Source organism: Trichoderma citrinoviride (genome assembly GCF_003025115.1).
Source record: "Trichoderma citrinoviride strain TUCIM 6016 unplaced genomic scaffold BBK36scaffold_9, whole genome shotgun sequence".
Classification (NCBI taxonomy): domain Eukaryota; kingdom Fungi; phylum Ascomycota; class Sordariomycetes; order Hypocreales; family Hypocreaceae; genus Trichoderma; species Trichoderma citrinoviride.
Genome location: NW_020194717.1, coordinates 1,058,010 through 1,083,472, shown reverse-complemented (window position 1 = coordinate 1,083,472; position 25,463 = coordinate 1,058,010). Strand labels below are relative to the sequence as shown.

Below are 25,463 nucleotides of genomic sequence, written 5' to 3'. Positions count from 1 at the left end.
TGAGACCAGACCGCACCCTGCCGTGGTTTTCTGCTATAGAATACCTAGATAGATAGTACCTACATTAGGTAGCTTGGCGTAGCTTTTCTCTTCTCTCTCTTTTCTCTTCCTTCGCCTCTTTTCGACCCTCATTTCTCCTCGCTTCCCTCCTCTTCTCGCTTTTGCTAAGCACAGCACAGCACAGGCTCGCTCTCCTCCCGGGCCCGCGGATTCGGAGCCATACATACATGTACCCAGTCATTCCACCCCCTTCGCCATTCCCACCTGCAAAGCCTCAACTCGCCTTGCCGTTTCTACAGCGCCGACGGACCTCTAAAGTCCACGCCCGCTCCCCCCCAGCATAACCTACGTCAGTCTCCCCCCGAATTCCATAGTTAACCGCTCCGCCACCCTCTTAAAAGCTGCTGCTTTGCGCCCACCACCAACCGGCAGACGATACAAGCTGGACATAACTTTCTCGGACTGTGACGATTCGGCCTAATCCTGACCTGCAAATAGCCTTTCTGGAATCTGAAGACCGCGGCTCCCTGCGACAGCGTCTCATACCATACCATAGCATACCTTCTGCTCCCGAGCCTTGGCCTCTGCTCAGCTCAATCTTAAAATTCCCCTTCTCGTTCTTATTACCTGAACTGGGGCGCTGCCGGCCTCTGGAATTTTTTCCTGCAGTTGTTTTCCCGAGCTCAACAGCTACCCTTCATTACTGCTCTAATTTCGGGCCATGGGGCTCTCGTCCGTGCTAGCTCTCCCCCGGAGGAGCAGAGCCTCGACGGCTGGCAGTGAGTTTCGCCCATTCGCCCCCCCTCCGCCGCGGTCATTTCACACTTGGATGGCTTCTTGTTCCTCTTCCACCTACTCTTATCCTTATCCCCGGTCCCTGTCGAGACGACGAGTAAAACAAGAGCAGAGAAAGACAAGAGACCCTTTTTTTTCCCTTTCCATCTTCTCCAGCTTTTTACCTTTCCCTATCCGGGAGACTAGCCCTATCTTCCCAACACGCCAACTCTTCTTCATCCTCCCCTTCCCGACACCCTATTGCCTACCTTACATTGGCTGAGCTCAAGACGTTGACTCGGCATCTCGCAACCTACACCTTTCAACTACCTTGGCTTTGGCGGAAAACCGCTCTGGCTCGTTCAACATGTTAACCAACTGGTTTGCACAACCCGCAGGCAACCGATCCTCGGTCGACGAAGGCAAGATCGACAACGATGACGATACCACGGTGATGGAGCCGGATCAGGGCAATGGTAAGCTGCGCAACACCAGAATGGCGGGGGAGGGGAGATGACGCTTGGCATGGCCATTGCCATCGGGGGCTGGGCTCGGCGTGCTCTGCGGTTGCTCTGCTTCGCCGACGTCGCCCGCAGACAAACCAGAGAAAGCAGAGGCAGGACCATGGAGGAAATGGAACAAGTACAGAATTTGTCAGGCTCACCAGCGCTGCAGTTCTCTCGCACATCATCTCCCAGCTGCGCCCCGGCGCGGACCTCAGTCGCGTCGTCCTTCCCACCTTTATCCTCGAGCCCCGAAGCATGCTCGAGAGGATAACAAAGTATGCATTCGACAATGCGTCTTGCCTCTACCGTCTCCCTTGGCACCCGTGCTGACCGGCTTGCAGCTTCATGTGCCATCCCGAGATGCTGCTGCACATTCCTACCATCGACGATCCCACCGAGCGATTCGTATCTGTTGTCAAGTTTTACTTGAGCGGCTGGCACATTCGGCCACCGTACGTGCTTCTTCTCGACAAAAAGAGATGCATCCGGCTAATCGAGCATTAGGGGAGTCAAAAAGCCGCTGAATCCGATCCTGGGCGAAATCTTCTCCTGCTACTGGGACCTTGAAGACAACAAGCGCGCCTACTACATCTCCGAGCAGACCTCACATCACCCTCCCAAGTCGAGCTACTTCTACATGGCGCCCTATCACCACATCCGAATCGACGGGACGCTCAAGCCCCGGAGTAGATTCCTTGGCAACTCGGCTGCCAGTTTGATGGAAGGCATTGCTTTCCTTTCCATATTGAACCGGGGCAGCAACAAGGCCAAGGGAGAGCAATAGTCCGTACCCCCGTTCGATCTGGTGCCGCGGTTCTAGCTGCTAACGTTGGCACAGTATCTTGACACAGCCCAACATGTATGCGCGAGGAATCCTATTCGGCAAGATGAAGTATGAGCTTGGCGACCACAGCTTTGTCCGGTGCCCCGAACTCGATCTGACCGCCGACATCGACTTCAAGACAAAAGGCTGGGTTGGAGGCACCTACAACGCCATTGGCGGTGTCATCAAGAGGGAAAGCACTGGCGAAGTACTGTACGAACTGTCCGGTCTGTGGAGCGAAGAGATGTTCATCAAGGATATGAGAGTAAGTTGCTTGCTCACCCCATAAGATGAGCGCACTTTTGCTGACGTTGGCGAATCGCAGACGGGTCACCGAGAAATGTTCTTCGATGCTCACAAGGCAAAGCCCAGCCCGCCGCTCTCACGGCCAATCTCGGAGCAGGAAGAGCGGGAATCCCAGCGACTGTGGGAAAAGACGGCCAAGGCCGTCAAGGAGCGCAACCACGAGCTGGCCACGGACGAAAAGACAAAGATCGAAGACCGGCAGCGCGAGGAGGCTGCCCTCCGGGCCCAGGAGAATATCGAATGGGTTCCGCGGCTGTTCCGGGCCGTCCGGAGCGGGCCTGGAGAGCCGGAGGAAGGCGAAGAGAGCTTGGAGTGGATCATCAATGCGAACATGTATGTCTGGTGCTGTCTTCTTTAACTTACCTCTTTCAAGCGACTAACATCCCACAGCGATCCTCAAGCACCTCCCGAGAAGCAGACGGAGCAGATTCTTGCTATTTACCCCATCGTGGCCGGCCAGACATTGAACAAAGAGACTTCCATTCCGCCACCAGCATCCTCGTCGAAGGCGGCCAAGGAGCCCGTCGAGCCTGTGGCCGCAAAGCCTGTGGAGCCTGTGGCCGCAAAGCCCATCGAGCCTGCTGCCGAGAAGCCCAAAGAACAGGACAACCTGATTGACTTTGGTGGAAACGATGAAACCCCCACACCGGCCGCAAAGTCCCCAGACGAGATCGAGCGCATGCTCCACGCGACGGGCAAGCCGGCGGAAGGCCCCTTGATTGACTTTGCCCAGGATATGAAGAAGGACTTGCCAGCTGATGGTAATGACCTACTGTAGAACCGGTTGTGACTCAAATGAAAAAGGAGGCTGTGTGAGGCGCGAAGGAAAGTCTTGAGGAGTTCATCATTGGCTAGGCGGGTAGGGAAATACCCTGACAGAATCACGGCGCAAAACATCTGGCCAGGCTACTACGATATAAATGGGCGCGCTTCATCACGCATTTGTGCTTGATTTTCCATTGGCGGGAGCAGGTTTCTTGGGTTTCAACACGGGCATACATTATGCGACGGGACTGCGACGTCGGGAGGGCTGGCATATCAATTATATCAATTATATCATATCAAATCTTTTTGGTTGTCTTTGTAAAATGCTCGATACAATGCCAAGAATCGTAGAACTTCTCTTTTGACTGTGACGACTTCCAGATTAACCTTGCTCTAGTCCACACAATATGACAGGACGCCCACCGGAACGCCAAACCTCGAGCGCAAAGAGTACACACATGTCCCTGATTATCCCTAGATCCCAAATAAATGCAGTATAACAACATTCAAAACGCGTCGTAAAATCTTTCTTCCCGATCCCTTTCTTTTCCTTTTTTCTTTTTCTTTCTCTCCTTCTCTCGACCTTGTCATTTCAAATAAAAAAAATCAGAACCTCCTCCTGGTGGGCTCGGGGGTGGGCGACCTGCTGGCGCTGCGCTCGTCGCGGCCGCGCATCTTGAGCCACTTCTTGGTGCTGAGGGTGAGCTCGCGGTCGAGCTCCTCGGAGGGGTTCTTGCGGTGGATGAAGTTGCAGAAGCCGCCGCGGACGCAGCCCTCGCCCGAGTTGAGCCGGCAGCAGGCCTCGCGGAAGTCGGTGACGGGGGAGAGCTCGCAGTAGATGGGGCGGGCGGCGTACCAGCGGCTGTTGAGGGCCTCGCAGGCGGCGGAGGCGGAGTCTTCGTACTTGAAGCGGGCGTAGACGTTGCCGATGAGGTCTGTTTATTTCCTCACACGTTAGCTTTAGCTTGTTTTTCATGAAAGAAAAAGGACTTGGGAGAAGGGTTAAAAAAACGTACGGTCATTGTTGTTGTCGCAGACGACGAGCTCCTCGAGCTCGCCGTACTTGCACAGCTCGCACCAAATGTCCTCGTAAAAGGCGTCAAAGTGGTTCTGCAGCTGCGAGGCGTTCATCCTGTTCTTGGGGTCGTAGGCCGGGTTCTGGTACAGGTTGGGCATGAGGATGGTCTGGCTGTACGAGGGCTTGACGTGCTTGCGCGAGCAGCGGTCGCCGTGGCGGCAGGCGCCGATCTTGAAGTAGAAGGAGCAGTTGACTTTGTCGAGCTCGGTGCCGAAGATGGAGGCGAGGAAATTGGCCATGATTGTGCGTGTGTCGTGTGTATGTGTGTGTGTGAAGTTGTGTGTTGTGTTTGTTGTTTGATATGGATGAATGTTCGGTTGTTTGGTGATGATATAAACTTGTAGTAGGTTAGTAGGGGATTTTCTGTTGGTTCGATGGATGGATGGATTGGAAAGAATCATGGGCTAAACTAAGCAGCTTGAGTTACGCCACAAGCATGGAGGCGAGGCTGAGTCACGTGCGTGGCTGAAGCGTGTGGAAGTTGTTCGACCCACCTGGAATCAGCCGCAGAATTGATACCTGTACGAGTAAGTTTCCATGCGAGCTGTTGTTCCTGGATATCGAATGCTGGATCCGTGCAACTGATACATATTTGTAATCACCAACAGTATTAGCTACCTTACAAATATCAATCACATGCAGGCTGTTATATAGTATATGTCAATCGTTTCTTCAACTGCAGCCAACCCAAGCATCCCATCCCTCACCATCCACACATGCACCGACTTAATACAGCGTCTCTCGCTTTCGGAGGGCTGCAGAAACGCGCCCGACGCGCGCCTTGCTGCAAGTGGCACTAGGCTGGGGGACCTGCAGAAAGCCGTCACAGGGCTAGGCTCGATTGGGCCATGCCTTTAATCATATCCCCTGACGCTGGAGAGACTCGACTCGACGCTTCGCCAGAGCCTTTCACCGTCCTCGACCAGCCAGCCGTCCTGAGTCGCTGATCTGATCCTCCCCCAGCTCAGACATACACTCGTTTATCAACAGCAGAGCAATGAATCCATCATCACCGCACCATCACCAAGTCTCGTGCGTTTGGTGATTCTGATCCTTCTTCTCGGCGCCTCTCTTCCTCCTCCTCCTCCTCCTCCTCCTCCTCCTCCTCCTCCTCTTCTTCTTCTTCTCCCCCAGATATCCTCCACGAAATCCGCACCATGGACCAGGCAGACATCCCCGCGCTGCTCTCTCGCTTGGCGAGCCCCGAAGATGCGGCCCGTAAGATGGCCGTCTTCAAGCTGCAGTCGTCCATCAACGATCCCTCCTTCGCCGACGTCTTCATCTCCTCCGGCGGCCTCGTCATCCTGCGCCGCCTCATCATGAGCTCCGGCGGCAACACGCTGGCGTATGCGCTGCAGAGCCTGACGAGGCTGCTCGAGGTCGACATGGGATGGGACATCTTCGAGGGCCCGACGGCCAGCGAATTGGTCGAGCGCGTGGTGGAACTCATCGTCACGAACCCCCTGGTTAACATCCTTCGGGGCGCAATGTCGATTCTCGTCGCCCTGGTCGGGCATTCGCAGTCGAGCGGCCCCGAGCCTCCGAGCCGCGATCAGGGAGCGGCAGCAGCGTTTGGATTCCGGGCGCTGAAGCCTGCCGTCGCCGTGTACCCGCAGTTCTTCGACGTCGTCGTGCAGCAGCTCAACAGCGCCGACCACGCCCTCTGCGCGAATGCGCTCATGCTGGTCAACGCGCTGATCCGGGACTCGCTCTCGGCCAAGAGCGTCATGGCGAGCGGCGGGACGGGCAAGGCCGCTGGCGAGGAGTGGCCCAAGCTCATGAAGCGGCTGCAGGACCTCGGCTTGATCAGGGCGGTTTACAAGCTGATGCAGGGCACCGGGCTGCAGGACCTGGCGCACCCTGCCATGGAGTTTCAGAACTTGACCAAGGTCATCATCAGGAAGTGGAGAGACGTGCGGGTGGACCTGGAGCGGCCCGAACACAGACGCTCGCTCAAGAGCCTGCACCTCTCGAGCGCGCCAGATCGATCCACGACAAACGGCCATGTACGAGAAGGATCGGGCGACACTACGGCGACCAGGCAGGATAGGAAGCACAGCCCTGAGAAATGGAGGAGACTTGGCTTCGAGACGGAGAGCCCCGCGCAGGACTTTGACGTGGCTGGATATCTCGGCTTGATGGATCTGACAGACTACGTGCGCAAACACGAGGACAAGTTCCAGAAGCTGCTGCTGGAGCAGGCCTCGAGGCCGATGCATGAGCGCTGCCCCGTTGCCCGAGCGAGCTTGGCCGTGACGATGATGCTCTACGAGCATTTCGATGTGGACAAGGCAGACATGGAGGACACCAAGGGATACCAGGGAGTCGAGACCAAGGACTACGACAGGGTGTTTCGGCCCCTGCTTCTGCAGTGGCCTCGGCTGCACTCGGCCGGGCTTCACAGCTTCTTTCGCATCTGGAAAGCCACCGGTGCCGTGTCCGACGACTTTGACAAGGTGGCGGAGCTGGTGCGCATCTTGATCGAGCGGGTTGCCGGCCAATGCCCTCGAACGTGCGATATTGCAGAGGTGGAGGACGACCTACTCGAATACGATATAGCCAGGCTTCGGGAGCTGCAGATGGATCTGCTTGAGATGTCGTTTGAGGAAGCCTGGGGCAAGCATCTTCACCAGGTGCGAGACGTCTTGAAGCAGGAAGCCCTGCAGTTTGTCAAGGAGCAGAGAGTTCGGTGTCTTCTCCAAGGCGCCTGGTTCCACCGGCCAGCGTCACAGAGGGATGAGACGGGAGAGAACAAGCCGTGGAGATTCGCCAGGCTATCACACAACCGCCGCTTCTTGCACTACACCGACTTTGAGAAGCAGATGGCGCAAGACCCGGGCCTCAACAGCTTGGCGGAGAAGATTGATCTGACCACCATCAGCTCCGTGGTGTCCAACGTCTCTGCGTCCAACGACGACTCCAAGACGACGGCCAGCGGGGCGACGATTCAGAACCTCGCCGGCGGTGCAGACAAGTCGACGACCAAGATTACGATATACAGCTTCGTGAACCCAGCCGATGCGGCCGCTGGCGGAGACGCAAAGGAACAGCCCATCCTGTCCCTCTGGCCCACGAGCCATAGCGTGGCCTCGGAGTGGCTCGACGGCATGCTGATGATCTTGAACCAGGCCCCCATCACGGCGGAGACGAGCAAGCTGGTCAACCTGGTGTGCGGATACGGGCTGAAGATTCGGCTGCTCAACGTGAGGATGGACGAGGCGCCTCCCGGAGGGGGGATCGTGCCCAGCCGAGAAGGACTGGACGAGGACTATTTCTACGAAGTCTGAGCTGTCCGGATCTTTCCTGTTTACGACGCCTTTTTTTTCTTATCTCTTTTAGTTGTCTGTTTTACAAATCAGTCACTTGTTTTCTGTTTCCTTTTGTTTGCGATATATACCCCATCTTTGAACGGCAGGTCTGGCATAGTGAGAGCATCAACTGGTTGTGTGCGTTGGGTTACCCTTTTTTCCTCTCTTCTACTTTTTGTATGCATAATATACGTGTTGTATAATAACTCCTGGAGCACTCGAGTGCGGCTCGGAACGGGCTGATGATGGCCTCGAATAAAGAATGACGTGGATTGGATGGAGGGAAAGGAGCGTACATGGGGACCGACCTATGTACGATACATAATCAAAATTTACCATTTGTCTCTGTAAATTATATTATCGCAGTTTGCTTGGACGAGATATTTCTGCATCCATGAGTCGGTGATTAAACGAGATTGATGAGCCAGGCAAATGAGATGCGTCTCTTCCATTAGGTATTCATGCTTTTTGATGATGGGTGCCCGAACTTTGGCTGGGATTCATGCTTCCCACCATTGCATTGGCGACACGTTCGCATGTACATACTAATGAGCAGGAGGTGCGTGATGGGGGGCCACTGGCCCGGATGAATGGCGATAGCATTACATAGTATTGCTAGTCAAGTCAAAGAGCGTCCGTCCCTGTAGAAGCGCTCATCGCTTCGTGGGTGTACATGATCCGGGGACCGAGGACTGGGCAAGGCCTAACAAGTCTAGGTAGCCGATGCAGATAGACATCAACCCGGATGAGCACCAGCCGTGAGCAGGTTCTCAACCATCACAGGTTGCCAATCAGCAGAAAGTAACTCGTCTTAGCAAAGTGCACTTGTTATGTACATGTAGTAGTAGTCGATTTGCTGCAGGACCGCTGGTCCGAGATTTCATTCGCCGGGCTCGAGCCAGAGAGCGGTGACCCGGAGCTGCAGCAGAGTGGGTAATATTGGAGAGGTCAATGAAGTGTCGCAGCGCAGCAGCAGCAGCAGCCGATTTACAGGTAAGCGAAACGAAGTTCAGGTTGTGTAAGATAATGTCTGGTACTTGCGCGCCTGTAGGTGCCCGATTGTCCACGGCTGAGGTCAGTCACTGTCCGTGTCCCTGCTCCCTCCTCTTTCTCTTTTTTTTCCCTTTTCTTCCGATTTATTTCTTTTCTCTCTCCTCTCTCTTTTCCTGCCCTTTCTTTTCTTCACTCCTCAACTTTAGTCTTTTTTTTCTTCTTCTTTTCCCCCTCCTTTCCTAGAGGTTCCGACCTGAGGAGGAGAGAGAGAGAGAGAAGACAACGACGACCAAGTCCCATCAGGTGGCGGTCTGCGCTTCCTGAGGAGGGGTTGCGGGGGCCCGGCCATTCAGGTACGTACAAGTACTGCGACATGCGAGCTGTGCAGTGAAACAGCGTGAGAAGAAGAAGAAGAAGAAGAAGAAGAAGAAGAAGAAGCAAGAAGACGAAGCGGAAGACGAGGAAGATGTGCTCGTGAGCGACAATTCGAAAGACGGGAAGCCTTCTGGATGTTCTCTTGTGTTTCCAGCATCAACGCTTCAATGACTGACTTGACATGTGATGCTCTAGGTACTAGGTGGAAAGCCAGCCCAAAAATAGGCCTGAAACAAAGGGCCTGGGTGGTGGCTGAGGCACCAAAAATCCTCAGTCTCCTCAGTGGCTTCGTATCATCTCGGGCGTCTTCTCCAGCTGCCACGTACCTCAATTCGCACCCCCCTGGCAATAATCGCATCCAGGAACTTCCGAACTATAAACCAAACACCAGTCAAAAAATTTCGGGAAAAGGCGATCGACCAACTTTTCCTCCTTTTGCCCAAATCTCGCGCTTCTGCACAGCTCGAGTCCATCCGTGTCGCTTTCTTCTGGCTCCGGTACGTATAGTATTATTTGATGTTCTCCTTTCGCTCCTTTTCAGCAGGGCCATTTTGTACGCCAAATCGGATTGATTGATTGCGGCATTGGCTTCTTCTGGACGCATTCGTCGGCTGCTGGACTGCGTACCCGGCCGCGCAAGCCCTCGCTTTCACTCCAGAGCCTCCCATGCGCATCGCGTACTGCCTAGGAGCACCATTTGCTGATTGGGCCCTCTTTTCATTCTTCTAGCTGCGTGTTCGAGCTCTCCTTGCATCTTACCCATCAGGTGCTTCGCACAAGGAAGGCCATCGCTATCGGCTTACCGTGGCATCTCTCGTCGCTGTTGCCTGATTCCTCCTTGAACCCACGCGTCTAGACAACAATACTCTATATATACAATCGACTCGGCGTCGTTGCAGACACCCCAAGACAAAGAACAGCATTCAAAATGTCTCGCATCCAGATCCCCCTCGACCTCATCACGTCCCGCCTCAACCTGGGAGAACGCTTCCAGGGCCTGCGCGCGGGTCCTCTGAGCGGCCGTTTCTCCAACCTGCGCCCCATCTCCGAGTTCTTCGACTTCAAGCGCCTGTCCAAGCCGGCCAACTTTGGCGAGGTCCAGTCCCGCGTCAACTACAACCTGAGCCACTTCTCCAGCAACTATGCCGTCGTCTTCCTCATGCTCAGCGTCTACGCTCTGCTGACCAACTGGCTGCTGCTCTTTGATATCATCTTTGTGGTGTCGGGCATGTTCTGCATTAGCAAGCTGGACGGACGCGACCTCGAAATCGGAACCTTCAAGGCCACCACCTCCCAGCTTTGGACTGGTCTGTTGGTTATCAGCATTCCCATTGGTCTTATTTCCTCTCCGTTCTCGACCCTGCTCTGGCTCATTGGGGCGAGCGGCGCGAGTATTCTTGTAAGTTTGCCAATCCCGAGACCAACATTCCGCCGCCTTGCCCATGCTAACCGCGCTCCTCCAGGGTCACGCAAGTTTCATGGACAAGCCTATCGATGAGGCTTTTTCCGGGGAGGCGGTCTAAATGGTCGGCCGCGAGCTCCCAAATTTGCGCCCCAATGGGGAAGACCATCGCGGCGCGGGCGGAGGACAAGTGGGGATGCTGCGCAATATGGAGGTAGGGTGGAGGAACTGGCATCGGATGAGGATGGGGAGACTGGGGAAGGCGGCCTTGTGCGCCGCGACCGCCGCCGCTACGATACGGAGGACGAGGATGACAGTTCATCTGGGGACAGCTACGACGAGGACTACTCAGACGACGGCGAGGGTTATGTCGATGAACGCGAGGAGGCCTTGGTGCAAAAGGCGCTCTACCGGATTGAAAAAGCTCAGGCAAAGGGCCGGGCTGACGTGCGGCTCAGCAAGGAGGAAATTGCGGCCCTGGAACGGAGGCAGAAGCGCATGGAGGTGGAGGAGCGCAGGAACCGCAGGCGGCGCCAGGAACGCGTGGCCATACCGCTTGCTCAGCTGGGTCGATTAGGAAGCTCTTCTTCACGCCTGGCCTCGGGCTCCGGCTCTTTGTCAAGACAGCCTTCCGGAAGCGACGCGGTGGAAGACGATGAAGCGTCGCCGCAGATGGGCTATTTCCCCCCTCACTCCAGCTCGCGCCGGCCAAAGTCTGGCAGCTCTACGTCTCGGCCATCGAGCATCCACGAAGACTCGTCGAAAGATCCCTTTCAATACCTCACGACTGGGCCTCGTGGTTCTACTTCTTCTGCGCCCAAGCGGCACAACTCTGGTCAATCTGACCTGAGTTCCATGTCGCGCCGTGGCAGGCCCGAGTCGTCCGGCTGGAGCCAACAGGGATCCTCCAGAAGGCAAAGCTCCGACGAGACCAGCGAGGAACTGGCGTTGGTAGAAGAGAAATCGAGTCGTGCCGGCAAGGGCAGGGAGGAGATTGTCGTCGAGCTGGAGCCCGAGTCTCCTACTGGGCCCGAGCCGGCGTCGTCTCGCACGCGGTCAGCATCGAGAAAGAAGCCTGAGTCTGCGTCGTCAAGGAAGACGGTGTCGAGCAGGACGACGACGAGTTCAGGGGTGTCGTCGGGGGTGCGGAGGAAGAAGAGGGACGATGCGCGTTGATTCGGTCTGTTTCATGGCAAAAGTTTGATGTAGCCTCTTCGTATTCTTATGATGAATCAATATATCTGTTTCTAGACTTTTGACATTGCAAGCATATCACCAGGCTGTTTATCTGTTCCCCAAAGCTGGGATCGTGAGTCTCGATATTACAGAGTACTAGGTAGTACTAGGTAGTACACGTATGTACTTATCTCCGCTGCTTCTGCCGAGGCTGCTGACTAAGCAGCGTGCCGCGGCTGTGGGTGACATGCACTGACATCTAATCCCTGCCCTCAGCTCCCTTCCCATCTCCAGCCTCGCTCGTTGTTTATTACCATTACCTATTTGCTCCCTCCCAATTTCCATAGCCCGTAATATTGCCGTTACCTTCAAACATCCGTCCGGCAGGATCTCGCGTTTCTTTCTTCGTCTTGTTCTTGTTTTCCCTACATCTAACCAGCGGAAGCGATATCATTTATATACCCTTTTTTTTCTCTTTCCTATTTTCCCCCAGGTACCCAACTACACTTGTTATAATCGATCGATCGTCGTCCTACCTCGGTACCTACTTGCGACAAGCAACTCACTCCCCTTTCGACGGAAGTTTACAGAAGAAACAAAAGAGCAAAAACAACGCAATGTCGAGCGCAAGAAGCGGAGCGAAGCGCCTCATCAAAGAACTCGAGTCCTGGCGCAAAGAGCGCAAAGACGAAAAGGGCGTGGAAAGGCTGGGCCCGATCAGCGAGGATGACTTGTTCGAGTGGGAGGCTGTGATTAACGGGCGTGAAATCGGTTCCGGCTACGACGGTGCGCTTTCTTCTTTCTTTTCATTCTTTTCATTCTTTCTCTCCCCCCGCCTTTGCGCGTATGTTTTATTTGATTGGGCTCTGAATTGCTGACTTTACGATATCGTTGTTGGGCGAATTGTATAGAAGGCCGCTGGCTCATCCACATCTCCATCCCACCGCAGTACCCCCTCCAGCCGCCCAAGATGCGCTTCGTGACGCCCATCGTGCACCCCAACATTGCGCTGCAGTCGGGCGAGATCTGCCTCGACCTGCTCAAGGACAAGTGGACGCCGACGTACAGCGTGCTGCAGTGCGTGCGCGCGGTGCGCATGCTGCTGGGGTACCCCGAGACGGACAGCCCGCTCAACGTGGACGTCGCGGCGCTGCTGCGCGGCGGGGACGTGCTGGGGACGAGGAAGCTGGTCGAGTATTGGTGCTCGGAGGCGGAGGGGAGGTATGATGGGCCTTGAGGGATGTTGTTTTTGTTCGAGAAAGATGGGGGAGAGGGCTGATTTACTGATTTTGGTGCTACTGTTTTTGGTGTTTATATGTTTCCTGGGGCAGTTTGTTGATGGCTGGGGGGTTTCATGATGAACTGGCTGATTTGGATATACAAGATATAATGGATGGACGGAACGACAAACATCAGGACGAAAAGAATAAAGGGACTCTCGCCTGTGGACCGATGGCATGGCGAACAGGTAATGCAGAAACTGTCTTCTTCAATTCGCATCGCATCGCATTCATTCCTTCTATTCCAACACATCCGTGATAAATCATTGCTCTACTGCCGCCCAACCCCGTTCCCGAGGAACATTACTAAAAAAGACACTATGGTAATATAAAATACCTACATGTAGTAAGAACAGCCACCGCATCCATATCACCTCCCCCCCTTTTTTTTGCTTGTCGTCCGCTCGTTCTCCAGTCTTGCCTGCTGATGCATACCATTTGATAGATGTAAATGTTTTAAAAAAAAAGAAATAATGAAGAAAGAAGAGGGGGAAGGGGTTGTTCTCTATATATATGAAAATTCACATGCCGGCGAGGTCAGAAAAGGTTGGGTTAGATGCCTCCAAACTTGAGAAATAAACGCCCGCGCCGCGCCGCGCCGTGCCGTGCCTGACTTTGCCTGCCTGCTCCCGGCTTTCCTACCCAAGACACCCTGAGCATCTTTTTTTGAATCGATTCCAACAAGATTTTTGTGAGAAAAGGAGAAAGTAAAGAACTATGCCCCACGGGGAAGGGGTTTGGTCCTCAGCTTTCTTCTCAAGAGCCCCTGACGCCGTCGACGCTCAGCCCAACAGTAGAGTCGTAACCGTAATGACATGAAGCGACAGGGAAAATAAGGGCCTTCCCTATCAGCATAAAGTGAAAGAGGAATGTTCGATTACTCATTATAATGGTAGACCTGCGGCCTTTCGCGTTAGATTTGACAGGGCAATCTTCGGGACAAGATGTGGTAACGTACCTTGTAGTTGGGGAGCCCGTACGGCTGCCATCCCAACCGCTTAGCCATCTTGGCAAAGCCCTCGCTCTCAATCAGATGATAAAAGGCAAAGGGGGGGAACATGGCTCCATCGCGGTGGACGTCAGCCTTGACCAGCAACGCGGTGCCACCGACGCCGTCGAGGGGCACCACCAGATCCTTGGAGCCGCCGGGCGTGGCCATGTACGCAAGCAGAGTTCTGTAGGTGGCGAGTTCTGCGTAACCCTCGAGCAGGATGTCGTCCGGCCCCATCTGCTCCGCCATCTTGAGCGCAGTCTCGCTGTCCTGCCAGCTGTTGAAGTCGTACGGCCGCTCGGCCATCTCCTTGGCCTTGGGGTCGTAGTACTTCTGGAAGCAGTTGGCAACAATGATGGGCTTGTCGTGCGAGGCGAGATCTTGGATCAGCGTGGGCGCGGTCTCGACAATGTCGGCGTCGAGCCACAGCACCCACGAGGTGGACGGGCCCAGCGTCGTGAAGAGCAGCGAGTTCCGAGCCTTGGCCATGACCTCCCGTCGGGCTTTCTGGTTGACCAGCTTGTGCCGCTCGCTCTCGTCCTGGGACACAACAGCGGGATCAAAGTCCTGGCGCAGGATGATGATGCTCTTGAACCGGTCCTTTTCCGGGCCGTAGTTCTGCGTCTTTTGGATCTGCTGCTGCAGCTGGGACGTCGCCTGGTTGCCCTCCTTGGTCTTGGGCAGGATAAAGCCCAGCGTGATGAGCTCGTGGGGGTAGTTGAGGCGCAGCAGGTTATCCCAGTACTGCTGGTAGAAGCGCGCCATGGGCGTGAGGATCAGGATGTGCTCCTGGTTCCGGACGGGGTCGGACGTGACGGTGACCTTGTTGAGGTTGTATCGCGTGACCGGCGGCGGGCCCTGGACGGCGCCTGATCGCGGGCTCTGGTACGGCGAGGTAGGGGGCGACAGGTGGTGCTGGGCCGAGACAATGGACAGGCGGGAGGCGGAGGCGGGACTCGAGGGCGAGACGAGGAAGATGATGATGAAGATGCAGAGCACGGCGCCCAGGATCAGCGTCGAGGGATTGGCCTTCTTGAGGCGGACCGACCCCATGGGGCGAGCCATGGCAGCGAGGCCGTTGGGGTTTGTCTGTTCGGTTTGTTTCGTGTGGTGGTTGAGGCGGAGAGGCAGTGAATCTGTTCGTGGGCCCTTCGTTATCGCGATCAATTCGCAGCGCGGCGCATGTGGGCACAGAGCCTTGGCTGATTACTAACCCCAAGCAACTGGTGCGTTCCCAGCAAGAAACGGGCGTCAGGGCATCGACGGTGAAGGATTGGCTCGTCTGTGGCAGGAGAGGAGATGCAGAGCGGAAGAGGAGAGGAGAGAAAAGCGTTCGCAGAGCGAATCTGCGTCGTGCTCTGGTTACGCCCTCGCCCACTAAAGGTCGTGCTAATACGATAGTCGACCAAGCGGAAAAGGACAGACAGAGCGAAGCAATACGAGCAACGGCCTCGAAATCAGGGGTCTCCCGATTATGTCAGGCTAGGCCTATCCAAGGCATAAATTTTCTGCGTTACTGCTACAGCACCCAAGGTCGATATAGTACCTTAGGTACCAGGTACCAACGGTAGCACCTCTGACGGGCCATTGCATACAGATGGGTTGCATGCAGCTTCGAGGTGAATCGCAGTTGAGATGCAAGCATCGTAATGCCAATCTAGATGTGCTGCTTGTATCACTCAGATGCCCATGTTTGTAACTTGGACAATGGAACAGACGCTGTATGTAAACTCGGGCCCTGCAGGTGTGCCTTGAACGCTGAGGTAGTCAAGATGGACCAGACCCTGTACCTGTGGCGCTTGTAGCAGTACCTCAGGGCCCCGTAGCGCTGCTGGTGCGCTGGACACGCTGAACGCCCCCCTGTTCCAGGCATGTGCCGTACCTGGACGCTACCCGCAGTACTTCCCTATCGAGTCCTGCCGCGCATTTCTAGCTCGACATTTCTGCCTCCAGCTTGTCACGACTCCAGCCTTTCTCTTCATCCTGCATCTCTTACTGTCCGCCGACGTGAGAGTCCAGAGCCGCGCAAGACACAAGTATCTCTACCGCATCTCCCATAACCCCTCTTCGCAATGGCTTCAGACAAGATGGACCGCGGCCTCGACGAAATCATTGCAGACAAGGTCCGTACTCTCATGCTCCCATCCGCCTCGATACCGCCAGCCTCGTCGTCCGCATGTCGCAAGACCACAGCTGACTCCTCCTCCAGCGCAGCAATGGATCTCGAAACCGACGCGGTGGCGACCGCCGTCGTGACCGTCAAGACTACCCCCGTGACGGGGTGAAAAAGGTGCGTCTCGTCGTCTCTTGCTGTCTCTTTCAACCGCCGTGCGAGGCTGACCCGCCACTTGCTTCCAGGTTGAAACTTGAACCCTTCCTCTCCTCCCTCCTGAATCGCCTGACACTCGACCTCGTCAAATGCTCTGCGCACTCCTTCGGTCAAATCGAATCTTCGGAGTTTCTGCCAATCCGTGACGCGCGTCTATACGCTGTGGATTTCCTCGCTAACGAGCTCTTGGGTCGACACTGCAGTCTCTCCGCAACGAACCTCGAAACCTGGATAGGTTGGTCTTGCGAATACCATCACCAGTGGCTCTGGAGCGTATACTAACTGGCTTGCTGCAGCGAATGGGTTCATGATCGATACGAAGAGAACAGTACAGTCACATCCTGCCTCTATTCACTTACCTCTACCCCCTTGGAACCCGACTCATGATTTTCAGCATACCGCAACAGAGGTCCTGCACCGCGTCGCAGGCGCGAGTCCCCCAGCGGGTAAGTTCTTCTGATAATCAATAATCAAGGGCAGAGACAGAGGACGATGTGATAATAGGGCTGGGCTAACGATCCTCTCTAGCGGAGATGCCCGGGGCACCCGTCTCAGAGTTGAAAATATTCACTACGATCTCACCGAGGAAGATCTCGATGTATGCCACCTCGAAGACGAAGAGAACCCGGCCTCGATCGCGACTGACCTGACCAACAGGAACTTTTCAGAAGAATCGGTCCCATTACAAAGCTGCAACTTCGCTACGACCGGTCTGGACGGTCCGAAGGCGTAGCTTTTGTGACTTACGAGAGCAGAGACGACGCCGCTGAAGCTGTTCGACAATTCGACGGCGCCAACGCGAACGGTACATAGACCCCTGAACCAGGCTTGCGTCTGTATCCCGCGACTGACGTAGTGCGTAGGCCAGCCCATTCGTTTGACCATACTGTCAGGCGGCCCTTCCCGGAACCCATTCGATACTGCCGTTATGCCCGGCAAGCCTCTGTCAGAGCGCATCTCTGCTCCTGGGGGCAGATCTCGATCGCTCTCCCCTCATCGCAGATACGACGAAGAAGATGCGGCTCGCAGAGGCATTGATCGATACGTCCCGGGAGGTAGCCGCTCTCGAAGCCCCATGCCGCCCCGTCGTGGTGGAGGTCGTCGCCCTGGTGCTCGACGAGAGGGTGGCGGAAGGGACCAGGACGCGGCTCGTGGTGGCCGACAGGGCGGAGGCAACGGAGGAAACGGACGTGCTGCACGAACAAACACGCCGCGACCCAAGAAGACGCAAGAAGAGCTGGACGCCGAGATGGAGGATTACTTCAACGCCAATGGCGGGGCGGCCGAGCCTGCTGCCGAAGCCGCTGCCGAAGCTTCTGCGCCCAACGGAGAGGCCGCTGCGCCTGCTAACGCTGATGACATTGATATGATCGAGTAACTTGACTCACGACGATACGCTCTCGGTACAGGGGGAATGGGGAATGCGATTCATGGGGGCTCTCTGGAGTATCGGGCTCGTTGTTTTGCAGAAAAAAGGCCATCCAAAGCATGGGAGATGGAGCATATATATATAATTAAAGCAAGGTTGTCGTTCAGGAATGGATTAATGGTCGTTCGGGTCAGGAATCATGGTGTTTGATGAATTCTGTTTTGGGCATATTCTGGACCGTAAAATCTATAACCAAGATGTTGTTACCGTTGACTCTCGAACCCTTGTCGTTCACGTCGGTTGGCTGAGCAGATCCAGCGTTGATTGGCGAGCGTCATGTCTTCAAGAGAGATATCGCGGCCCGGATATATCGATGTACGAAGTGCACTACGACCTAAGAGATATGCTGGAGATTTCGTCAGCTCAGTTCTCTAATACGCCATAGCTGCAACTAAGCAAGTGAAAGACCGGCGACACAACCGCTCTTCTTTTCCTTCTTCACTCCTCGTCTTTATTCCCAAAGTAAAAAATACAAGCTCAGCAGGAAATGGCTTCAAAGCCGAGCTCAACGCCGACAAAGATCGGGATTCTGTCGCTGGGTGACATGGGCGCTGGGATTGCGAGGCTATTAATTGCGCATGGATTTCCCGTTTCCACAAATTGCCAAGGACGAAGGTGAGTTCCATCCAATTCTTATACATCAAGCACTGGGTGATGGATGAGGAGAATTCAAGTCTGAGAACATTTTGTCGTTACGGCTACCTAGTGAGGATACGGCTGAGAGAGCGCGCAACGCCGGCGTCGAGCTTCTCTCGTCCGACCTGGAGCTCGTCCAGCAGTCCTCCGTCATCTTCTCCGTCGTGCCGCCACGGGATGCAGAGGCCACCGCTCAACGAATTATCGATGCTTTGTCGGGAGATGGTTCTTCTCGTACGGAGACGCTGTACTATGTCGATTTGAATGCCGTTGCGCCGTCGACGTGTAAGAGCATCGCGGCGCTGTTTGACAAGGCGAGGGTCCCTGTCACGTTTATCGATGCTTGCATCCTGGGCGGACCTCCCAGCCTGAAGACGAAGAAGAAGAAGAAGTCTTCCGACAAGGAAGGGGGGGAAGAAGAACAAGAAGAAGCTGATGAATGGGATCAGCCGAGCATTCCCGTCTCGGGACCTGCAGAACTGTTGACGGCGTCGTTGCCGGACGGGGAGAGGCTCACGTCCGTGCTGAAGCTGAGGACGATATCGCCCGAGATTGGCGCCGCGAGCGGCCTCAAGATGTGCTTCGCGTCCATCACCAAGGGCTTCACGGCGCTGGCCACGCAGTCCTTCACGACGGCGCACCGGCTGGGCGTGGCGGACGAGCTGAGGCGGGAGCTGCGCGACATGGTGCCCGCCGTGCTGGCGCGGGCGGAAAAAAGCGTGCCGGGGATGCCGCCTAAGGCGTACCGCTGGGTGCGCGAGATGGAGGAGATTGCCAAGACGTTCTCGGACGAGGGCGGCTGGGAGGGGACGGTGTTTGAGGGCATCGCGGGGGTGTACCGGGCGGTTGCGGAGGATGGCGTCCTTGGGAAGGAGAAGATTGGGAAGAGGAAGAGGGGGACGAGTCTGGATGATGTGGCGGCGGTTATGGCGGAGGGGTTGGAGGTTAAGAGGAAGAAGAGGGAGTGAAGACATGGTGTATTTGGTTATGTGATGTGTTGAGAAGTGGTGGCTATATACTACAGCTATTAGATATGATGAAAAGGAGACTCTGTTGATGAAAAACAATGCTTCCCTTAATGCTTCAGTCCTGCTAGTGTAATTGTTCCGGCCTCAGCCAATTCATATGCCAAGTTTTCCAAGATGCCCATCTTTGCTCCAGGCTCTCTGCCGTATATCCTCGAATGGGGGACACTCAACTTGGTCTCCTTACCGCCCGGAAGGCCCTGGCCGGAAAGATAGACGGCCGCGTTCGACAGAGCGCCAAAGTGCTGTCCGATGAAGCCCTCAACAGGCTCGGGCTCGCTCGGAACGGCAACTTCTCCGGCAACGCCAAACGCTACGCCGGGGGTGAATGGTTCCGTAATGTTGGGAAGAACGGGTGCAGACATGAAGAACTGGATCTGGGACCCTTGAGGGGTGAAGCCTCCGCCGTTCATCGACTGCATGAAGTTGTTCATTTCTTCTTCCTCGGACAGGGAAAAGTGCGTTCGCTGAGGGTCGAGAGATAGGAGTCCCTTTTTGGCACCCCAGCCGCCACCGCCGCTCACTATGCATTGAGCATTAGCATCATGAATTGAAAGACACATGTTGCTAATCCCCCTTCCTTGAGGAATGACGTATACTTACAGATCTTGTATAACCGGCCGCCATGGCTATAGAGCTGTTTGAGATGCTGAGCGGTTGCTTTGACAGTGTCCCTGATATCATCGACATCTGGGAGCGCTGCTAGAGGCTCAGGGGCTTCCTCGAGCCACTCTTCCAGTGTGCTCGACGTCTCCGGATTAGGGGTTACCATTGCCCAGACCCCCACAGGGCCAGACAAGATGCCCGAATGGGCATTCTGCTTGTGAAGTGCGTTCACAACTTCCTCCAGCTCTGTAGAAGCGGGAATGGTCTTGCCGTCGACTTCGATTCCTCGGATGATGTTACCGAAGCTTTCAGTCACAGTCCGAGGGTGTGTCAAGGGTATCAAGGGCGCCCACATGTCGAGATGGGCTAACGAGTCAAGGTCCTCGTCTAATGAGACCCTCACAAACTGTGAATGTTTCCACATTTGCCGAGTAAGCTGCGTGGTACTTGAGGTCAAGTCAAACTCGGAGAGCAAAAGTGTAGACGCTCGATTGTTGTGGAACGTGGTTCTCGCCAGGGGCAGCGTCAATGCGGGATCTCCCAAGCTGAAGGTCAGGGCAGAGACTGAATCCGCATCGTCTTTTGGCTTCGGAGGCTGCTGATGCCACAGGTACGGCAGCATGTCGTCTAGATGGCCTCGCAAGACGGACACGCCCTGCAGAGGCCTGAGTGATCCCGCCGGGGCTGCCAGATGGTCGACCACTGCGCTCAACACGTGGAACTTGCCCACGTCTGCTGAGCCAGCCATGAACCTGGCAAATTCCTTCATTACAGGGGCGTTTTCCAGGTCTTTGGCAAAGTTTGGCGTTGTGAGGAGCACGGCGGCATTGTGGCCATCGGCGTTGTCCAATATTTTCCTTCCTCTGAGCTTTCCAAAGAGCTCGTCATAGTTGATCTAAGCGAGGAAGAGTGTGAGCAATTCTGTCCGAAGGATTCAGGCAGGACTGTTGAGTCACCTGTCTATTCTCCGGTAGCGCGTATGTGAATCTTGTCTGACATTTTCCGGGATTGCTTGAATAGCATCTTCTGAGATGTGATGCGCCTCGCCTTGGAAGCAAGCTTCTCACAGCTTGTGGGGATGCCCGGAAGATCATCTCTCTGAAAAGATCAGTCCCGAGCAGTATAAACTTTCCTCTTGATGAGCAATCAAGAACCCTCTCTGTGACTCAAATAGATCCGTTGACCCCGAGAGAAGGATCAAATTATACGGCTTCGACAGAGAAGGATGATGACCAAGTCTGAGATTGACTCTGAGTGTATACATAGAATACGAAATCCCATGTAAGAGCAGCTGTGGCTTGACTGTGGCTAGACTGCCAATTCCAGCAGTTCTACCAACTGAACCCCGCGGCACCGCCACACCCCTCAGCACATCCCACCTGATAAGATGCCATGACTCAAATTTCAGACCAGGAATCTCTGACTCTGAATCCGATAACGCAAAACAGAGCCAGTCCAGTCATTTTCTCTCTTTTCATAAAGGGCCAGTTCTTGACGCTTAGGATCGACGAGGAGGCCAATTTGCTCTGCGGCTTCCCCCGAATTCCATCCAGCACGACGTTCAGAATCGCGGCCCGAGCACTTCGAGTGCGGCCACTTATTTGTCCTGCAACCGCAACTGCAAGATCTTTCACCGGCACACGTGCGATCATGGCGACCAACTCTGCGCGAGGAATCCCCAGTATGTCGTGGCCTTCTTTGGGTCTGTCGCATAGCTGGAGAGGAATAAGTCACTAATGGTTGCGATACAACAGTCCCGGGCACCGAGGGCATCCAGGAGAGCACCACCGTGCCTCCCAACGTCTCCAGCGAGGTCAAGCAGGAGGTTGCCGCCTCGACGCAGTCTGCTGCTCCCGGAGAGCATGCCTCCGGTCAAGACGCCGGCGTCGTGCCAGCTCCCGAGGGGCCTCAGAAGGTGAAATCTGAGAAGGAGTGTAAGGATCCCCGAGCTTCTATCCCAATCTCCCAACCCAGAATCGCTGCCAAAGGGTTACCGATCTGACCTGTTCGTGTAGTGGAAAAGGAGCGCAAGAAGGCTGAAAAGGCCGCCAAGCTCGAGGCCAAGAAGGCAAAGGCTGCCGCCGCCGCCGCCGCCCCCGCCAAGGAAAAGAAGGCCAAGAAGGAGAAGGCCGAGGAGGAGCCGCTGCCGGCATACGTCGAAGATACCCCCGTTGGAGAGAAGAAGCGCATCCGATCGTTCGACGACCCCCACTTCAAGGCGTACAACCCCGTTGCCGTCGAGTCCGCTTGGTACAGCTGGTGGGAGAAGGAGGGCTTCTTCAAGCCCGAGTTCACCCCGGAGGGAAATGTCAAGGAGGAGGGCAAATTCGTCATCGTCCACCCGCCTCCCAATGTCACCGGCAGCCTGCACATGGGACATGCCCTCGGTGATTCGCTTCAGGATCTGATGATCCGCTGGAACAGGATGCAGGGCAAGACTACCCTGTGGGTCCCTGGCTGTGATCACGCCGGTATCTCAACCCAGAGCGTTGTCGAGAACATGCTGTGGAGACGGAAGCAGCAGACCAGACACGACCTCGGCCGAGAGAAGTTTGTCGAGACTGTCTGGGAGTGGAAGGAGGACTACCACAAGCGCATCAACAAGGCTTTGACCAGCCTGGGAAGCTCGTTTGACTGGAGCCGAGAAGGTGCGTTATGACGGCAATAAATGGAATGGCATTGCGACTAACAACAGGCAGCGTTCACCATGGACCCCAACTTGACAAAGGCCGTCAATGAAACCTTCGTCCAGCTCCACGAGGATGGCATCATCTACCGCGCCAACAGACTCGTCAACTGGTGCACGCAGCTCAACACTGCTCTTTCAAATCTCGAGGTCAAGAACAAGGAGCTCACTGGAAGGACGCTGCTCGATGTCCCCGGATACGACAAGAAGGTCGAGTTTGGTGTCATTGTTCACTTCAAGTACCCCATTGAGGGCAGCGATGAGACCGTCGAGGTTGCCACGACTCGTATCGAAACCATGCTGGGCGATACCGGTATCGCGGTTCACCCCAAAGACGCCAGATATACCCATCTGGTCGGCAAGAATGCTGTCCACCCGTTCATCCCGGGCCGCAAGCTGCCCATCATTGCCGACGAGTATGTCGACATGGAATTCGGAACTGGTGCTGTCAAGCTGACGCCCGCCCACGACCCCAACGATTTCAACCTTGGTCAAAAGCACAACCTGGAGTTTATCAACATCCTCACTGACAATGGGCTGATGAACGAGAACGCCGGACCGTACCAGGGCCAGAAGCGTTTCGACGTCAGATACGCCATCCAGGATGCTCTGAAGGAGAAGGGCCTGTATGTGGACAAGAAGGACAACCCGATGACGGTCCCACTGTGTGAGCGGTCCAAGGACATCATTGAGCCCATCATCAAGCCCCAGTGGTGGGTGAGGACGAAGGAGCTTGCTCAGGAGGCTCTTCGGGCTGTTCGGGAGGGCGAGATCAAGATCCGACCCGAGAGCGCAGAGAAGAGCTACTACCGCTGGCTTGAGGACATCAACGACTGGTGCATCAGCCGACAGCTGTGGTGGGGCCACAGATGTCCTGCGTACTTTGCCAAGATCGAGGGCGGCTCCGACGGCATCCCTGAGGAGAAGCTCTGGTTTTCTGGGCGAAACAAGGAAGAGGCGGAGAAGAAGGCCCAGGCGGCGCTGCCTGGCAAGACCTTTACTCTTGAGCAGGACGAGGACGTTCTCGATAGTGAGTTGATGCTGCGTCCAGAGCGTATTCCGAGCAAAGACTAACACAGATGGTAGCCTGGTTCTCTTCTGGCCTGTGGCCGTTCAGCACATTGGGCTGGCCCGAGAAGACGCCTGACTTTGAGAAGCTGTTCCCTACGAGCATTCTCGAGACTGGCTGGGATATCCTCTTCTTCTGGATTGCCAGAATGATCATGCTCAGCCTGAAACTAACAGGACAGGTTCCCTTCAAGGAGGTGTACTGCCACAGTCTCGTCAGAGACTCCGAGGGCCGGAAAATGAGCAAGAGTCTGGGCAACGTCATCGACCCCCTGGATGTCATCTCCGGCATCAAGCTGGAGGATCTGCACGCAAAGCTCCTTCAAGGTAACCTGCACCCCAGCGAGGTCCAGAAGGCGACCAAGTACCAGAAGTCTGCCTTCCCCGATGGCATTCCTGAGTGCGGAGCTGACGCTCTCCGCTTCACCATGATCAATGCCACAACTGGTGGTGGCGACATTAACCTGGAGATCAAGATGTAAGCAGGCTACGAAATCGATCCTCTCATCTCAGCTAACAACGATTTTTAGTATCCACGGTTACCGAAAGTTCTGTAACAAGATTGTATGTCACTCAGACGCAACTCCCTCCTTCTTCCTCAGTGCTAACACCATCATCAGTTCCAAGCAACCAAGTACGTTCTGGGAAGTCTGCCCAAGGACTTTGTTCCCTCAAAGACCGGGGCCGTGCCCGGCAAGACTCTGGCGGAGAGATGGATCCTTCACAAGATGAACCAGGCGGCCAAGGAGATCAACATCGCCCTTGCTGACCGGGAGTTTTCAAAATCCACCATCATCGTTTACCGATACTGGTACAACGAGCTCTGCGACGTGTACATTGAGAACTCCAAGGCCATCATCCGTGATGGCACCGAGGAGGAGCGCAACTCGGCTATCCAGACGCTGTACACTGCTCTGGAGGCCGCGCTCACCATGATTCACCCCTTCATGCCGTTCATCACCGAGGAGATGTGGCAGAGAATGCCTCGGAGACCCAGCGACGAGACCAAGTCCATCATGGTGGCCAAGTATCCCACTTACAACCCTGTTCTCGACGATCCCGAGTCCGAGCGGGCCTATGAGCTTGTGCTCGACTGCAGCAAGGCTTCGCGATCGCTCATGGCCGAGTACGCCATCAAGGAAGACGCCGAAAGTAAGCCAATAATATCCCACTTCCAAAATGATGTCTGTTTCATCTTACTAACCTGGCATCCAAAAACAGTCGTCATCCAGGCGTACAATGCCGAATCCCTCAAGACCTGCCAGAACGAAGTCGCCTCCATCAAGTCCCTCAGCGGCAAGAGCGTCAAGACCATGCAAGTCGTCGGCCCCGACGCCCCCCGCCCCCTCGGCAGCGTCGCATACCCCGTTTCCACCGCCGCCTCCGTCTTCCTGCACGTCAAGGGCCGCGTGGACATGGACGCCGAGATCGCCAAGGCGCAGAAGAAGCTCGAGAAGACGGGTGCCAACATCCAGAAGCAGGAGAAGCTCCTTGCGGACCCCGGATACAAGGAGAAGGTCTCGGCGGCCGTTCAGGAGGGTGACCTCAAGAGGCTGGCTGATGCCAAGCAGGAGAAGCACAGCCTGGAGGAGACGATTAAGCAGTTTGAGCAGCTCAAGTTGGAGTAAAAAAGACAGCGTTGGCCTGTTCTGTGCCCTGATGTTTTATTGAAAGGGCTACAATCCTCATGTAGACAGACGAAAAGAGTAAAAAGTCTGTTAGTTAGAGTACAAGACTAAAAATCATCAAGGAATAAAAAGGAGCTGTTCACAATGAGGCACAGAATTGTCGTGTCATATTATTGACCTATTTATATAAACCCAAACTCCCCGTCCAGCCCGCCCTTGGCGTAAAACAAAAATCTAAATAGCCAGTGATTTTGAACAATGAGCAAATTCCCAGCGTCG

At 55.2% G+C, this 25,463-nt stretch overlaps 12 protein-coding genes across 12 annotated transcripts; 9 read left to right on the top strand and 3 right to left on the bottom strand.

The window, feature by feature from the left end:
* Positions 1-721: 721 nt before the first annotated feature.
* On the top strand, positions 722-3,187 carry BBK36DRAFT_1121725 (Oxysterol-binding protein; the record flags this gene model as incomplete). The annotated part of the gene is made up of 9 exons (XM_024890860.1): positions 722-779; positions 1,173-1,250; positions 1,450-1,555; positions 1,622-1,732; positions 1,785-2,063; positions 2,119-2,368; positions 2,429-2,742; positions 2,800-2,956; positions 3,002-3,187. The coding sequence occupies 9 exons, from the start codon at positions 722-724 to the stop codon at positions 3,185-3,187; spliced, it is 1,539 nt and encodes a 512-aa protein (XP_024748642.1).
* Positions 3,188-3,780: 593 nt separating this feature from the next.
* Positions 3,781-4,491, bottom strand: BBK36DRAFT_1142310 (RNA-binding domain-containing protein; the record flags this gene model as incomplete). The annotated part of the gene is made up of 2 exons (XM_024893517.1): positions 3,781-4,109; positions 4,191-4,491. 2 exons carry the CDS (start codon positions 4,489-4,491, stop codon positions 3,781-3,783), a joined length of 630 nt encoding a protein of 209 aa, XP_024748641.1.
* Positions 4,492-5,006: 515 nt separating this feature from the next.
* Positions 5,007-7,717, top strand: BBK36DRAFT_1135737 (hypothetical protein). Its single transcript, XM_024892743.1, has 4 exons — positions 5,007-5,200; positions 5,242-5,314; positions 5,337-7,550; positions 7,623-7,717. The coding sequence occupies exon 3, from the start codon at positions 5,410-5,412 to the stop codon at positions 7,537-7,539; it is 2,130 nt and encodes a 709-aa protein (XP_024748640.1). The 5' UTR covers positions 5,007-5,200; positions 5,242-5,314; positions 5,337-5,409; the 3' UTR covers positions 7,540-7,550; positions 7,623-7,717.
* A 588-nt stretch (positions 7,718-8,305) lies between these two features.
* On the top strand, positions 8,306-9,196 carry BBK36DRAFT_1204876 (hypothetical protein; the record flags this gene model as incomplete). The annotated part of the gene is made up of 7 exons (XM_024897337.1): positions 8,306-8,318; positions 8,403-8,493; positions 8,526-8,553; positions 8,612-8,634; positions 8,857-8,906; positions 8,942-9,027; positions 9,124-9,196. The coding sequence occupies 7 exons, from the start codon at positions 8,306-8,308 to the stop codon at positions 9,151-9,153; spliced, it is 321 nt and encodes a 106-aa protein (XP_024748639.1). The 3' UTR covers positions 9,154-9,196.
* A 660-nt stretch (positions 9,197-9,856) lies between these two features.
* BBK36DRAFT_1121963 (prenylated rab acceptor PRA1) lies at positions 9,857-10,451 on the top strand (the record flags this gene model as incomplete). Its single annotated transcript, XM_024890889.1, has 2 exons — positions 9,857-10,327; positions 10,392-10,451. 2 exons carry the CDS (start codon positions 9,857-9,859, stop codon positions 10,449-10,451), a joined length of 531 nt encoding a protein of 176 aa, XP_024748638.1.
* A 377-nt stretch (positions 10,452-10,828) lies between these two features.
* BBK36DRAFT_1121813 (hypothetical protein) lies at positions 10,829-11,506 on the top strand (the record flags this gene model as incomplete). Its single annotated transcript, XM_024890870.1, has 1 exon — positions 10,829-11,506. The coding sequence occupies one exon, from the start codon at positions 10,829-10,831 to the stop codon at positions 11,504-11,506; it is 678 nt and encodes a 225-aa protein (XP_024748637.1).
* A 617-nt stretch (positions 11,507-12,123) lies between these two features.
* On the top strand, positions 12,124-12,743 carry BBK36DRAFT_1160515 (UBC-like protein; the record flags this gene model as incomplete). Its single annotated transcript, XM_024894300.1, has 2 exons — positions 12,124-12,292; positions 12,418-12,743. 2 exons carry the CDS (start codon positions 12,124-12,126, stop codon positions 12,741-12,743), a joined length of 495 nt encoding a protein of 164 aa, XP_024748636.1.
* Positions 12,744-13,663: 920 nt separating this feature from the next.
* Positions 13,664-14,855, bottom strand: BBK36DRAFT_1204860 (glycosyltransferase family 62 protein; the record flags this gene model as incomplete). The annotated part of the gene is made up of 2 exons (XM_024897336.1): positions 13,745-14,855; positions 13,664-13,684 (listed from the first exon to the last, which is right to left on the bottom strand). The coding sequence occupies exons 1-2, from the start codon at positions 14,840-14,842 to the stop codon at positions 13,664-13,666; spliced, it is 1,119 nt and encodes a 372-aa protein (XP_024748635.1). The 5' UTR covers positions 14,843-14,855.
* An 877-nt stretch (positions 14,856-15,732) lies between these two features.
* On the top strand, positions 15,733-17,689 carry BBK36DRAFT_1135733 (RNA-binding domain-containing protein; the record flags this gene model as incomplete). The annotated part of the gene is made up of 8 exons (XM_024892742.1): positions 15,733-15,900; positions 15,987-16,067; positions 16,310-16,341; positions 16,403-16,442; positions 16,503-16,552; positions 16,635-16,704; positions 16,764-16,911; positions 16,970-17,689. Coding segments are annotated over exons 1-8 (979 nt in total), but the record flags the coding sequence as incomplete, so codon positions are not given.
* A 333-nt stretch (positions 17,690-18,022) lies between these two features.
* On the top strand, positions 18,023-19,139 carry BBK36DRAFT_54990 (6-phosphogluconate dehydrogenase C-terminal domain-like protein; the record flags this gene model as incomplete). Its single annotated transcript, XM_024898242.1, has 2 exons — positions 18,023-18,150; positions 18,242-19,139. 2 exons carry the CDS (start codon positions 18,023-18,025, stop codon positions 19,137-19,139), a joined length of 1,026 nt encoding a protein of 341 aa, XP_024748633.1.
* A 107-nt stretch (positions 19,140-19,246) lies between these two features.
* Positions 19,247-20,896, bottom strand: BBK36DRAFT_1160512 (hypothetical protein; the record flags this gene model as incomplete). Its single annotated transcript, XM_024894299.1, has 3 exons — positions 19,247-19,719; positions 19,800-20,697; positions 20,870-20,896. The coding sequence occupies 3 exons, from the start codon at positions 20,894-20,896 to the stop codon at positions 19,247-19,249; spliced, it is 1,398 nt and encodes a 465-aa protein (XP_024748632.1).
* Positions 20,897-21,380: 484 nt separating this feature from the next.
* BBK36DRAFT_1204851 (hypothetical protein) lies at positions 21,381-25,184 on the top strand (the record flags this gene model as incomplete). The annotated part of the gene is made up of 8 exons (XM_024897335.1): positions 21,381-21,483; positions 21,557-21,736; positions 21,818-22,450; positions 22,502-23,518; positions 23,575-24,034; positions 24,087-24,120; positions 24,177-24,708; positions 24,778-25,184. Exons 1-8 carry the CDS (start codon positions 21,453-21,455, stop codon positions 25,182-25,184), a joined length of 3,294 nt encoding a protein of 1,097 aa, XP_024748631.1. The 5' UTR covers positions 21,381-21,452.
* Positions 25,185-25,463: the final 279 nt, after the last annotated feature.